The 14014-nt window shown below is 39.7% G+C and overlaps 1 protein-coding gene across 5 annotated transcripts in view; it reads left to right on the plus strand.

The window, feature by feature from the left end:
* The window catches only part of LOC134625651 (C-myc promoter-binding protein-like), a 90800-nt gene that overhangs the window by 43959 nt on the left and 32827 nt on the right, over positions 1-14014 (plus strand). For 3 of the 5 annotated variants that reach the window (XM_063470910.1, XM_063470924.1, XM_063470935.1), the window contains exons 9-14: positions 1887-2031; positions 2792-2967; positions 3405-3505; positions 4275-4490; positions 8122-8267; positions 8513-8551. In XM_063470910.1, coding sequence (XP_063326980.1) covers positions 1887-2031; positions 2792-2967; positions 3405-3505; positions 4275-4490; positions 8122-8267; positions 8513-8551 — 823 coding nt within the window. The remainder of the gene's footprint in view (positions 1-1886; positions 2032-2791; positions 2968-3404; positions 3506-4274; positions 4491-8121; positions 8268-8512; positions 8552-14014) is intronic. The other 2 variants (XM_063470916.1, XM_063470929.1) reach the window with 1 other exon arrangement.

The following is a 14014-nucleotide window of genomic DNA, read 5'->3' on the forward strand; positions in this document are numbered from 1 at the left end:
GTAAGAGCAGCTGTGCTCAAAGTTTCTTTGTGCTAATGTTAGTTTTGGTGTCAGATCTAAAGAAATATGTGTAAAACTTCAGTTAGAAAACATATCAAATTTTTGAACTGACAAAATGTACAGTTTGTAAGAAAAAAATTGCAGCAGCATGTCCCAAAAATTTGCAACAGGGTCATATTTACTGCTGTGTAGCATCCCATTTTTGTCTGATACAGGATTTTTGCTTCCAGCTGTTTTTAAATGGTGAAAGGTCTGGACTGCATGTAAGTTATGCTGATGTAATAGATGCAGTAGCACTGTCTTGCTAAAATATTCAAGGGCTTCCCTGAAAAAGCTGCCACCTGTAAATACCTCTCAGCATTGATGGCAACTTTCCACATGTGCAAGTGTCAGTTCTAGAGGTACTAATGCACCCCTATATCATCAGAGATGCAGGCTTTCAAACTGAACACACTGATATAATCTGACCCCAGAACAGTTTTACACTTTGCCTCATTACATTTTAAATGAGCTTTGGTCCAGAGAAGAAAGCTGTGTTCCTGGATCATCTTCAAACAGGGCTTCTTCTTTGCATGATAGAGCTTTAACCTGCATTTGCAGATGGCACAATGACTTCTGGAAGTGTTCTTGAGTCCATGCAGTGATTTCCATGACAGAAACATGTCATGCCCTGTTATGCCCACAATGCTGCCTGAGATCCTCTTGTTTTCATACAGTCGTGTTCCTGGCCTGTTGCCAGTGACACTCATTAGGTGCAAAATGTTCTCACAGCTGTTTTTTTAATGACCACTTAAATTTCCAGCCTTTTATTGTCTGTGTCTCAAAGTTTTTGAGGCATGTTGGTCCCATCAAATTAAATGAAATTGCATGAAAAATTAAATCTTTTTCATGCAATAGTAAAATGTCTCAGTTTAAACTGAGATTGTAAAATTCTGAGACCACACAAATATTTATAGAAAAAATGTGGGTTCATAGCCAATGCTCTTACTTTCTTCTGGGTAGGGTTTGTTAGTTTGTACCTGTTTTTGTCTATTCATGCAAATTCTCCTTAGCCCCTGAATCCCCACCAGCTCCAAACGAAAATATGTTTCCAATCTAAAGTTTTTGTTAAATTAGGCGTGGCTTCACTTTATTTCTACAAATCATGGTGATTGTTGGCAGACAGCTCTGTGTGACCTTCATCTGTCCACTGCACTTGTTTTCAAAATGACTTTGGCTGATCCAGATGTTACTTTGCAGACTTTAGACATTTGTAATGAGGTTGCAGGTACTGTTCCTTTTGAACACTCTTCATATTTGGACTGCAAGACTGCATTTGTGTATCAAAGCTTCACAGTTGCATGATGCACCACCATTGCAGTGATATGGGTGTTTTTGTTTTTCTGATGAGCAGAAATGCCATATCTGAATTTTATTTCTGTTCTTCCAGATCATGTTTTGACTTTCATGGTTCTACTCAAATGGTCATTTTAATATTTTGAACATTAGAAGCACTTCAACATCTTTAATGGCCTTCCCTCTTCTAGTTGAAGGTGTACTATTGGTATCAGTTACCTTAATTTTCCATGGCTGAGTATTACTTTAACTTTTGAACATTTTTATTGCAGTTGTATTTACCTTAGGTTACTTAAAAATCAACATTTGAAGTTTGTCCAGGTACCACATTTTTTTTTCCAAGAATTGTTGTTACAACAAAGAAATAATCCACCAAATCCAAATTTCCCTTACTTTCTGTGCCAAGTTTATATAATCAGGTCTGAACTCGCCTTATATTATAAATATTAGAGTTGTTTGAGAAACCTAAAGCCTTTCTTTCAAAAAATATATACAATAGAATTTAAAAGAAACAATTTAAAAGAAAATCATTTATATATTTATTTATTTAGTGGTGGACGATTTTCCACACTGCTCCACAACCTTGGGCCAGAGAACGCTGTCACCTTGCTGGTGTTTGCTGTCACTGAACATAAGATCCTGATCCATTCACTACGACCGGCCGTACTGACCAGTGTTACTGAGGCTCTCGTGTCTGTAAGTAACTCCATTCAGCTGTCATAGAGTGCTTTATCTCCTCTTAGTTTCACTGCCTTCTTGTTTTATACTAAATGAATGGCAGCATTTACAATTGCAAGAAAAGGTTTGTGAACCCCTTTTTATATATCTCTATAAATACAATAAAACATTGTTGTAGATAAAAAAGAAAACCATCAAATCCAGTCATAGAAATATATAGTTGGCCACTGACTTCCTGGATGGGAGCCTTTTTCTATCTGTGAAACATTGTGGTGGTGTCATATAAATACTTGTCATCACTGATGGAAAAAATTAAGAAAAAATTAAGAATTATACCAGCACACAAATGAAATTTTTAGGACATCTGTGGGTAATGAGGAGAGCCAATGATCCAAAGCATACAAGTACCAAAGAACAGTTAAACATAATGCTTTAGAATGATGAAGCCAAAGTCTGGACCTTAATCCAAACGAAATGTGGAATGTCCTGTATCCACCGACATCTTGGAGTTGAATGTGTTCTCAGTATTGAAGTCAGCCAAAGTGTAATTCTGTTATTACACCTGGACGAGGAGGTCAAAGGAGATAGAGGGGGGGTGTCACAAAAATTTTCTTAACACTGCAGATGGTGTTCACATTTTGTTTTAATCCTATACACGGCTCAGCTGTACTGTGAATCTGACCACGTGCACTATAGCTCAGTCCTGTGTTAACTGGAAATTCACTGAAGGAGATCTATCTGATTTTTCTGCTCTTGTGCTCTTTTTCACCTTCCTCAGATGATTTTTCCGTTCCACTGGCCCTGCCCGTATATTCCTCTGTGCCCCCTGGCGTTGGCTGATGTGTTGAGTGCCCCCTGTCCGTTCATTGTAGGCGTGGACTCTCGCTACTTTGATCTTTATGATCCCCCTCCGGATGTCAGTTGCGTGGACCTGGACACAAACACCATCTTCCAGTAAGCACAATCCTTAAAACCTTCCCACAGCTGTAGGTATTTAGGTAAGAAAGTGAATTTTGCTGAGCTTAATCTTCACCGTGTTCATTGTTCTATACAGCAATCCATACAGCACCTTCTAAGCTATAAGCTCAACATCCTTTGGTCCCTCTATTTTTCAGACAGCATAGCTGCTGGCTCATGAGTTCTAACTTTAGACATCAGGGCAGAGATTGGGTGGAAATGGTTATTTTTGTAGTGTCAGACTTGTTTTAATATGACGAGAATGCAATTTTCTAGCGTGCCAGGTAAGGTCAGTAATGGTTCGCATCATTTTTGGCCTTATTACCAGCCAGACAACGTTGGGGTGGTCTGAAATTCCTCTTGACCTAACCACTGCTCATGTTGATGTTGGCCTCAGTGTATGTTGGCCTCAGTGTATGTTTCTGCTTTTCTAGCCATGAAGATAAGCGAGCCCTCACATGGAAGATTCTGCCAAAGAAAGCTTGTAAAAACCTAATGAATGTGCTGAATAATCTCTACCAGCAGCTTGTTGATGGTGAGTGCTGAAGCGGTGGGGCAAATTATTGTAAAACTGCATCCAGTGTTGGCGTTTATTTAGTTCATTTCTGGATGTATTTATGGTAAAGATCACTTTCAATGATAATTAGGGTCTAACTAAGGACTCCACATTGCACGCTCTTCTATTTTTATCATCTGTAGTCATTGATTGTGTTGCCTTTACAATTTGCTCTCCATTCACTTTCCTTTGTCCAGCTCTCCATTCAAATCTGAAAGCCAGCAATAATCCCATCAAACCATAATCTCCTAATTATCCGTCTGCTCTGGTGTGGGGCTCACTGTATTGTTATCAACTTTTTGCGCGTTTGAGGAAGCATACCCACTGAGTGAACATGAAACCTGCTGCTTCTTGAGCTGTAGGAAACTGAATAATTTAATTTTCTTATTCAGTGAAGTTGAAAATCTAGCCAGTCACTGCCACAAGTGCTGAATATTGATATGCATGCCAGAGGTTGTAGTTGAGACATTTAACCCTGTTGGAAGTCTCTAAATAAGGATATCAACTAAGGATTAAAAAAATGTAATTATGTAATACTAATCCTCATTCACAGTAGGATTACTTACTGGAATACTTCAGCTGTGCACAAACCTTTCAACACATACACTTAGATCAGAACCACTTCATCAAAATGCAAATGATGCAGCTGGCTCAGCTGAAAGTAGTTATTTACCCTTTATGTTGACATTAGCCTAAAGATCCTGATATGTGCTGTCAGCTGCTAAAATGTATTTTCCTCCTGCTTCAGGTCAGTACCGACCAGATGGGCTGCTGGAGCTGAGCATGAGTGATTCATCAGAGTTGAGCTGTGGGAAGAGTCTCCACACACTGGAGCTAGAGATCCAGGAAGCCTTTCTGCGCTTCATGGCAGCAATTCTGAAGGGCTACCGCTCCTTCTTGCGCCCCATCACTCAAGCGCCTTCAGAGAAAGCCACAGACGCTAGCTCACTCTTTGACTTGCAAGGTATTAGGAATAATGTCAGTGTCCACATGTAGCTTGAACTCTTGACAGCTCTCCATGTGCAGAGGAAACAGACTGAATGAATTAGCTGGTGTCCTCACCCCACTGGCCTCTTCATATTCCTCACACAGAAACATGAAAAGTCTCAGAGGTACAGAACTGGGCAAAACAGAGTTTCTTTAATTCTAATCAGCTTGGAAGTCAATATTTGGTATGACCACCTTCATTCTTTAACATAGCCTGAACCTTATGGTACTTTTCTGCACTCACCACATTTTTTTAAACTTTCTATTTCCAATTTTCCATAGCAACAAAAACGTAACAAAAATATATAAAAAATATAAATGGAACAAATTGGGACACTATTCAAGAATCTTACAAATAAAGAGGTATAGACTGGATTAAATAACAGTCTTCAAGCCTTTGCTTGTAGTTATGCCATTTAGTCCAATGTTGTGGAAAAAGATGTCCTTTGAGTCGTAGAAAGAAAGTCAGTCCCTTGATCAAGTGTATTTCTTCTATAATCTCTAGCACTTGCTCTGCTAATCCAATTCCTTGTTATGGCCTTTCTAGTTGCAGTCAACAGAATTTTAAAAATGTATCTGTCCTTTTTTGGTATCAAATCTCTGGGTAGCAGACCCAGTAGGAAGGTCTTGGGTTCCTTAGGGGTGGCATAACCCATGATGTCATCCATTAACTTGAATGTACTGTCCCATAATGGTGTCAATTGTGTACATGTCCAGAAGATATGAGAGTGATTGGTCTTTAAGTGACCACACTGTCTCCAATATTGCTGCTGATGCCCCTGAAATTTGTTAGTAATATGTGGAGTAATAAAGAATCTAATTAGACTTTTCCACCCAGATTCCCTAATTGGAACTAGTTGAAGTTTGTTGCGTGTTACACATTGTGAGCCAATCACTCTGACAATAGTGCACTAACCACATTTTACAGAAGGATTTATACACTTGCTGTGTTACCTGTCTTCTGACCGCTGACGTTCATAATGTTGACGATTTGAAACAGAAGCCAGCCTGAGCTCTTGGAGAAAATAATGCTGATACTATTATTTTAGTTTCTTTCTGGAAAAAGTCAGAAAATTGTGTGACATATCCTGACAGATTAGCTCTATTAATTTTGTTAGATTTTTTTGGAGGTTGTGGGGAAGAAGATTTATTGTGTATTTCTCAATGCCTTCCCCATTGATTTTATTAGCATGGCTATTGGCTAATCTCAAGGATATTTAATGAGTTAGTGGAGACTTACTGAGTCATTTTAATTTGGGAATCTAGACCAACCAACAAGAGCCTTCTTAGAACTAAGAGCTCTAGGGAACTGACTTGACAATTGACCAACAGAGCTGAGGCTGTTAACATCCAATGCGGTGCGCAGAATGTCAGCCACCATCAAAAGTTAACTTTGCTCTACTTTTTCATCATTATCCAGTCCTAGTTGTACAGTCACAATGCATGATTAGTGCTAATGACTTTCTGAATATTTAAGCTAAGACCACATCATCTGTCGCACCTTCTTCTCGACAGCTGGCCTGCCTCAAGCACAGATGGCGTTGTTTAATACATGAGCTTTCGTAAGTGTCCATTTCCACCTCCGAGTAAATACACAGAGAAGCTGTTTGGGCAGGAAGGCTAGGCTTTGAGGAGATGCTCGGGTTGAAGGGTCGAGGCTGCTTGCAAACTGAAGGTTAGTCAGTTAACACTGCAGCTGCTGAGCTCCAGAGGGTTGTCATCCCGCCTGTGGATCTGAGCCCATGAAAGCTGCTTTGCATCACAGTTGAAGTGAGTTGGGGTGATAAGCGTGCTCCACTGGAGAATAGCTGGAGCCAAGGCTGCGTCCTGTCTGAAATATGTGATACAGCAAACAGGAAAAGCTGCAGTATATTACATAATAACTCAAAGAAATATGTAGCAGCTCGTACATCACATTTGAACTCCTGACCACTTTTTACTTAATATCCACAACAATGAAATATTACTAAGTATGTTAATATGATGATATGAATCAACATCTGTGTCTGACATTTTTACACACACACTGCAGCTGTGTTCCTTTTTACTCTGATTTTTCAAATTTGCAAAGCAGATGGTAAATTTAAAAAAACAAACTTTTACTTCAGTTCAGGTTATTTTCTAAATAACAGATGAACACATATGCAAGCACCACCTGCTAGTCAATCCATTTTCTTTAAAATGGTATCACCAAGCTCAGTGTGCTGATGGCACTCTGTTTTAGAGGTGTTCTAAAATATTTGTCTTTCTCTGATGAGCATTAATGAGAGAGAGACGGAAGGAAACTTTAATCCTTGCTTTTTTCCTGCTGCTTTTCAGACATTTCAACCTCCTTTTGTTCTCTATGGGCCTAACGTAATCCTGAACCAGAGAGCACTAAAGCCTTGTAGGCTGCTTGTTGATTTTATTTCAGCGTACTTACTGGTCGGAAGTGTTTCTAGTACAGACAAGGGGCATTTAGACATTTAGTATGTGGCGCTTTATTTCATAGAAATTATTTTATTATTTTGACGATACTACCTATTGTTTTCTTAATGCTTGTTTAATCATCCAGGTTAGGAAATCCCTTCAAAACTGATCAATGGTCAGTGGTTGTTGATCGATGGTCATGTCAACTGACCTCACAGCCCACTGTTCACCAGTGGGGCTAGTTTCAGTCATTATGCAAATGTATGTGTATGAAAAAGTCACTCAGGAGAATGATGAAACATTTCTCCAACTGAAAACACTACGTCCAGATGAAAAGAATCAACTTTTTTGGGTCTACCCTATTGTTGTTTTGAAGTCATGACTCAGGTCAAAAATAACTCTACTGTATTTTTAAGGTCACTGGAAGAAATGTGAATTAAATAAACATAATTATTTGGCCCTGAGATTGTCAGATCCAAAGTGCATTTCGGTGACAGCACAAAGCAAAAAAGCAAAAGTTTGAAATGCATTAAAGATTTTGTTGTTGTTTTTTTTTTAAGTAATCGGTAAGTGGACTAATTTTTAAGCCCAATGTTTTAAAATGTAGTGAAGGACATAGAAAATGGTATCGTGAGGCTACCCTGAAACTGACCTGAACTGGCCCAAATTGCAAGTGGCCGGTGTCATGATTAAAATAGTTATCAACTGCAGGAAGTGTTTGGCTTCCACATCCGTGCTGTGAGCCAGAAACCATCCATCCTATTCTGAGTCTCATAACAGCAGTGACTTATTACTCAGTGACTTATTGGAAGCTTTCAGCATCTATTATGGAAGTTTTTCACCACGTTGTTGCACATCCCGTATTGGCCATTACACTAACAACATTGTGGCTTGCATTATCCAAACCAAGACAAATGGATGCAGTATACATACAGCGTGTACTAGAATAATGGATTCTTTAACCACACACTCATACACCTTTTGAAGAAGTCTTTAAATTATTCTTGTGACTGCTCACCATTTTTCAGAAGTTAGAGTGAGTTCTTCTATAAAGGTAAACCCACTGTAATCTCAAATCATCTTTCAGTTTTACTTTGCTGAGATCTAACATGTCAGTGTAATCACTGACATGTTAGATCTCAGCAAAGTAAGGTTACTACCATGTTTAATGGTTAACTCATCTATGTTTCTCCCCTCAGGGTTCTTGAAGAGCCGCGACCGCTCACACCAGAAGTTCTACTCCCTAATGACGAAGACCCAGATGTTCATCCGCTTTATCGAAGAGTGCTCCTTTGTCAGCGACAAAGACGCCAGCCTGGCCTTCTTTGACGACTGTGTGGATAAAGTGAGCTTTTTTATTTTATACAAGAGAATGCTATATCACATGCATACATATTCATTTTGATGCAGTAGAGGGGAAAAAAAACCCCTTTTCTCTTCTGGCATTTCTTTTCTCAGTGGACCCCCACTGTGTTCCACTTACAGTAGTGTTAGCAGATTTCCCTCTTCTCTGTGTCACTTCACTTGTCTTCAACCAAACCTTCTTGAGTTTCCCTTTCTCTTTTCCTTTCTGCCTCCACTTGTGAGCAGCTTTACAATTCAGAGCGGGGTGCAGATAAAGGAGGCAAGGTAAGTCTATTTTTATTCTCACCTATCCTGAGACATTTTGTTTCCAGATAGAGGAATTGTACATGGTGTATGGTAAGCTTGGGTGGTCTTTACTTTTTCATACTCTTATTACTTCCTGATATTTCAACAGGGTTCATGGTGTGTGATGATGGTGTGTAAAAAAACACAAAAAAACAACCAGCAAATGAACAGAACCCCTAAAAGCTTAGATAGAAGTCATTGTAGCAATGGATGTGAGGAATTAGCAGACAGACAATTAACCTTTGCTGCCTTCACTGTCATCAAAAATAGGATTAAAAAAAAACCTGCAGTAGATAACATTTGGCTCTGTAGCTATTCTAAATGGTATTACAGCTTATTGTGCAACATCATATTCACTTTCCTGTCTTTCCAAAGAAAGAAGGCTGTTGGTGCTAGCACTGCCAACATTAGCCACACTCTGGATAGTTTTTACTTTTTGACTAGTTGATGGTACAAGTTTTAATTTAAACTGATCAGGAAATTCTAGGTGCATGTCCAAATTGGAGGTTTTAGCTTCTTTAGTGAAAAATTTCACAATGTATTGTTAAAGTAGAATATGTTTACTGTTTGGAATTGTATTTTAACAGCTCTCTGCGCTCACTTGAATGATACATCAGTAGCTACTGCTGCACTACAATACATGCTCTCAATACAACAACTCCATACCAGTCCAATTGAGATCCATCAATGTAATGATGGTACTCAAAATCGTAGCAACCAGATCTCTAAATACCTCTGCATACCCTGTGACTGAAATATGGCCCAAACCTACTTCATGATACTCATAATGTAACCAAATTATTTTGAGTCATAATTGGAAACAGCTTTGTCTCAATGCTCTTAGAAAACCCTCCAGCCATACAGATATGATTTAAGCTTTCATGTTATCCCGCCCACATATTCTTGTGTCATTTAAATTAGTTCCTTATGATCCAAGCTGTAGAGCCTTTTTACACATTCTCTATTTTTAATGAAAATTCTCCCACACCCACATTAAATTTGCTGCCACAGCAATTTGTCCCGAGATAGTGAATGCACCGTATCATGGAAAATCCATGTGTGCAGTTTTCTGCAAAGATTTCTTCCTTCAATTTTTCATGAGGGTTTTTAGCGCTTCAGTGATTTCTGAAGCGCTAACAGAGCTTGAAGTTAGTTTTTTGCTCTTCCCCTAGGCTCACATTTTTTCGTGTGACAGTGTGAAGACTCGGAGTTGCTCTCAGTCCATCTCCTTTTTTCCATTGGGAGCACTTTGAGTAGGTTGACCTCATGTGCTCATGGGGTGTGTCCCTGTATCAGACCATATTTGTGTGCAGAACGTTCAGTTTTGTGTGTTTGCTGTTTTAAAGACTACCAAACCGCTTTGCTTCCTAAGTCACATCTTTGGGTCACTGGTTTTTGCAGGTGACATTTATAACTGACTTTGAAATAGTCTTTGCTGTCCTTGCATTGTGTGTGTGTGTGTGTGTGTGTGTGTGTGTGTGTGTGTGTGTGTGTGTGTGTGTGTGTGTGTGTGTGCGCGCGCGCTCTGGCTGTAATTGAGACAAAATGGAAGTGAATACAGAGGCCAGGATCCACATCCTCCCCTCCCTGTTTTCCCAGACCTGCACTGGAGCCTGTGTTTCCTGATGCAGCCTGTGCGTCACTTCTACGGGCGATTAAATCCCTCAAACTGTCTCTGCACTGTGGCAATGTGGATGACGTTATCTACTCTCTAGGAGACAAAACGCAGTGCATCTCTCAGCCCACACACAGGAGTCCCATACACGAAGATAAGGTTAAAGTCTACACTTCCCTGAGGGCAAGACGTTTGCTGTAGCAGCAAAACTAATTAAATCCAAAAGACAAAAACACTAGTAGTAATTATGCAAGTCAGATAATATCAAACAAAGAGTCATGGGATTCTATACAAAAACATACAGTATTAAGACCTCGGTAACAGTAACTCTTTAAAAGGTATACACATTATTAAAGAAGCACTGCTGATGTAGAGATTGATTTTTATAATAAATCAGTTTTTTCTAAATTTCTCATCTATTCATCACATTGCAACATTTGTCCATATGCCCTAATTAGAGAGCTCTCAGTGAATTTGAAACTGTTCAGGGTTTTGGTAAAAACTAATGTTACTTTTTGAATGTGGAGTGTGTCTGCAAATACGTACTCCCAGTAGTTTTTATAATACCCCGATTTCCTGCTACCTGAATGTGTTGTTTTATAGCTGGAAACAGTTCACAGCAGAATTTCAAAATATCCAAAATATGGACGGAAAGAACCTCTTGGGAGCATGGTGCCACATCAAAGTCACAGAGTGTTTATTTAAAGGAAGTTGTTTGACATTTTGGGAAAATACACTTCTTGGCTTTTCACAGAGTTAGTATAATTTGGATGTGAATTGGATAAGTACAAGTTCTGCTTTCTGGGTGGTGATGTGTTTGGATAGCTGCTTGGCAGGGAACACTGATGCTCTGACTTGTATTGCTAATCATGGTTAGCAACATGGCTAACGCTAGCAGCATTGCTATTGTACAAAGCAATATAAAATCCTAAAAACCCTCTCCACTGGGTTTGTCGCTATACTCTTACCAAACTCTCCCATCTACATCTTACCTAAGGGGGTTCGTAGAAACCCTTGAAAAACTGACAGCTCCTGCTTTTACTCCTGTGTTTTAAAATGTGCCCATAGAAGCAGCACAGAAAATCATGTTGGCCTCTGATGTTCTTTAATGCAGCGGTCCCCAACCTTTTTTGCACCACGGACCGGTTTATGCCCGACAATATTTTCACGGACCGGCCTTTAAGGTGTCGCGGATAAATACAATAAAATAAAACTAGTACCGGTACTGAAAAAATTAAGATTTATTCATAACACACGTGAAAAGACCCAGGAAAACCGAGTTAACGATAAAAACGATAACAAAATAACGCTGAAAACCGATAAAAACCCTGAAAACCATACATTTCACACCTGAGCCTCAACTCTCGCGGCCCGGTACCAAACGACTCACGGACCGATACCGGTCCGAGGCCCGGGGGTTGGGGACTGCTGCTTTAATGGACAAAAGAAGAATAATTAAAGCCTTCTTTAGCCAGCACTAAGGAACAGACACTCCCACACTCCACTGCTTTGACTGAGGTTGTTATCAAACTTTAATTACCATCTGAATAACTAGACTAAATTATGAACTTTAAGCAAGTGCTTCACCTCCCTTCTTTCCAGCTTGAGGAAAATCATTGCCTGTAGCACCAAAGCCTGTCATTAAGCACTTCTCAATTTACGATGCTTCCCTCTGTGACACTGGGTGTTTTAAATCCACCATAAAGCTCAGACCCTCTGATTTAAGATTCACTTAGTCTTATCTGTCTGCCATGCAAGCATGGCTGTAGTAAAATCTTCGCACTAACTCCAGATGTCACTGATGAAAATGATAAATGAGGACCATTATGCTGTTTGCCCACATAGATTTGTTTCTGGCCTCATTAATAAAAATCAGAACACCTTTTTTCCCCATCAGTGGGTACCTATAATCTTTTATCATTCGATAAAGAGATACGGTTGTAGATATGGTCTTGGAAACTCAGCCTTACAATAACATAACACCAATGCTGAGTGTAGTCTCCTTGCTATGTATCTGAGCCAAACAGACTGACAGTGGGACAAACCGTTATGAGAGATTCTATAGAGCCAGTTTATACCGTAAGCTCACTGTGGCATGATATGCTCATCTTTCAATGTGTAAATCAAACTGATCATGGTCCTTGTATATTAATAAATCAGGTGGTCTTCCAAGGCTGAAGTATGCTATGAAAAATTTGTTCAAAGAAAAAGAAGGTAGTATATATGTAGATAGTGAATGCATTAACACAATCCCAAAATAATCAAATTTCATAGAAATATGGGTTTTTTTGTATTCACTTTGAAATGGGGAATAACTTCAGCCAAATCAACTTGCCGCTCGCAACGATGCAGCTGCCTCGAGGCGAAGATTAAGAATCGACAAATGACCTGTTTTTTCTGCCTCATCTTTTTTTACTTTAAACCATTTATGTCAGACAAATCCAGACACAGACCACAACAGACATTGACTCTAAGTTCAGTTAACCCTGTAAGAGTTGTAAATTGAGTTGCAGTGTTACTGAATAGAAAGCTACTGAACTAACTGTTGTTCCAGGTGATGGCTTGCACAGAAAAGTTGTTCCAGTGTCCGTTGATATATATATATATATATATAAGAGGAGAGGGTGTTGACTGAGTTTATGTCTGTGTTGCGTGGGAGCTGCGGTTATTTCTCTGTATATTTTCAGACAACACCAGTGATCTTTGCTCTGTATTTATTGAGCTTCTGCGCCCATGGCCCTCTGGGTTGTCTGTACATCCATCTGTCCATTCTATTTTGCGAACACAATATTCAGTCCATATTATAAAGCTTCTACACAATATGGAATTGATATGGACTGAGTAACGTGTTAGGAATGAAAGGATGCCACATTGTTCGATAGAAATAGAAATTAACAAACTGCAGAGGGCTGAATTTAAGGATACCCCAAAAATCAAAGTGAAAAATGATTCAGCAGGTTAGTCAATTTTGCTGATACTCAAAAGTATTGGGTATTGGGTCTGACAATGGGTCCAAGGATTTTACCCCAGTACTTAATGGCAGTCAGGTGCCATTGCATAGCCTGTAGAGGTCTGTGATTCCCTCCATGGATATGCCTCCCCAGACCGTCACTGACCCATCACCTGAACTATGTTACAGACAACATATGTTCTCCACGGCTTCACTAGACCTTTTCACACCTGTCACATGTGCTCAGGCTCTCATCTTTGAAAAGCACAGGGCGCCAGTGGTAGACTTGGCAATTCTGGTATTCTATGACAAATGCCAGTTAGGCCAATGCTGGGCAGTGAGCACAGGGCCCACTAGAGAACACTGGGTCCTTAGGCCAACCTTTTGAACGTCATATCTGTTTCTGATTGTTTTCTCAGAAACATTCACATCACGTGCCTGCTGGAGGTCCCTTTTGTAGGACTCTGGGAGTGCTTATCCTGTTCCCTCATGCACTAAGGAGCAGATACTAGTCGTGCTGATGGGTTAAGGACCTCCTACGGCCCTGTCCAGCTCTCCTTGATTAACTGTCCCAGCACTGGAGTCTTGAGACTGTGCTGGGAGAGGCAGCAAACCTTGGCAGGTATCGATGTGCCATGCTGGAGGAGTTAAACTAGCTGTGCAATCTCTGTAGGGTCCAGGTATCAGCTCATGATAGCTGTAGTGACACTGACCTCAGCCAAATGGAAAACAGTAAAAACACATGGAAAAGATGAGGAGGGAAAAAATGTCAGTGTTTAACTAGCTTCCAAGTTTTCAAACTTTCAAAGCATTGTTTACTTCAAAATCAGCTTTTTTGGCCAAGCAAGGAATTTGAGACTCTCAGTGGATTTGCTCA

This window comes from Pelmatolapia mariae, linkage group LG1, assembly GCF_036321145.2.
Source record: "Pelmatolapia mariae isolate MD_Pm_ZW linkage group LG1, Pm_UMD_F_2, whole genome shotgun sequence".
Classification (NCBI taxonomy): Eukaryota; Metazoa; Chordata; class Actinopteri; order Cichliformes; family Cichlidae; genus Pelmatolapia; species Pelmatolapia mariae.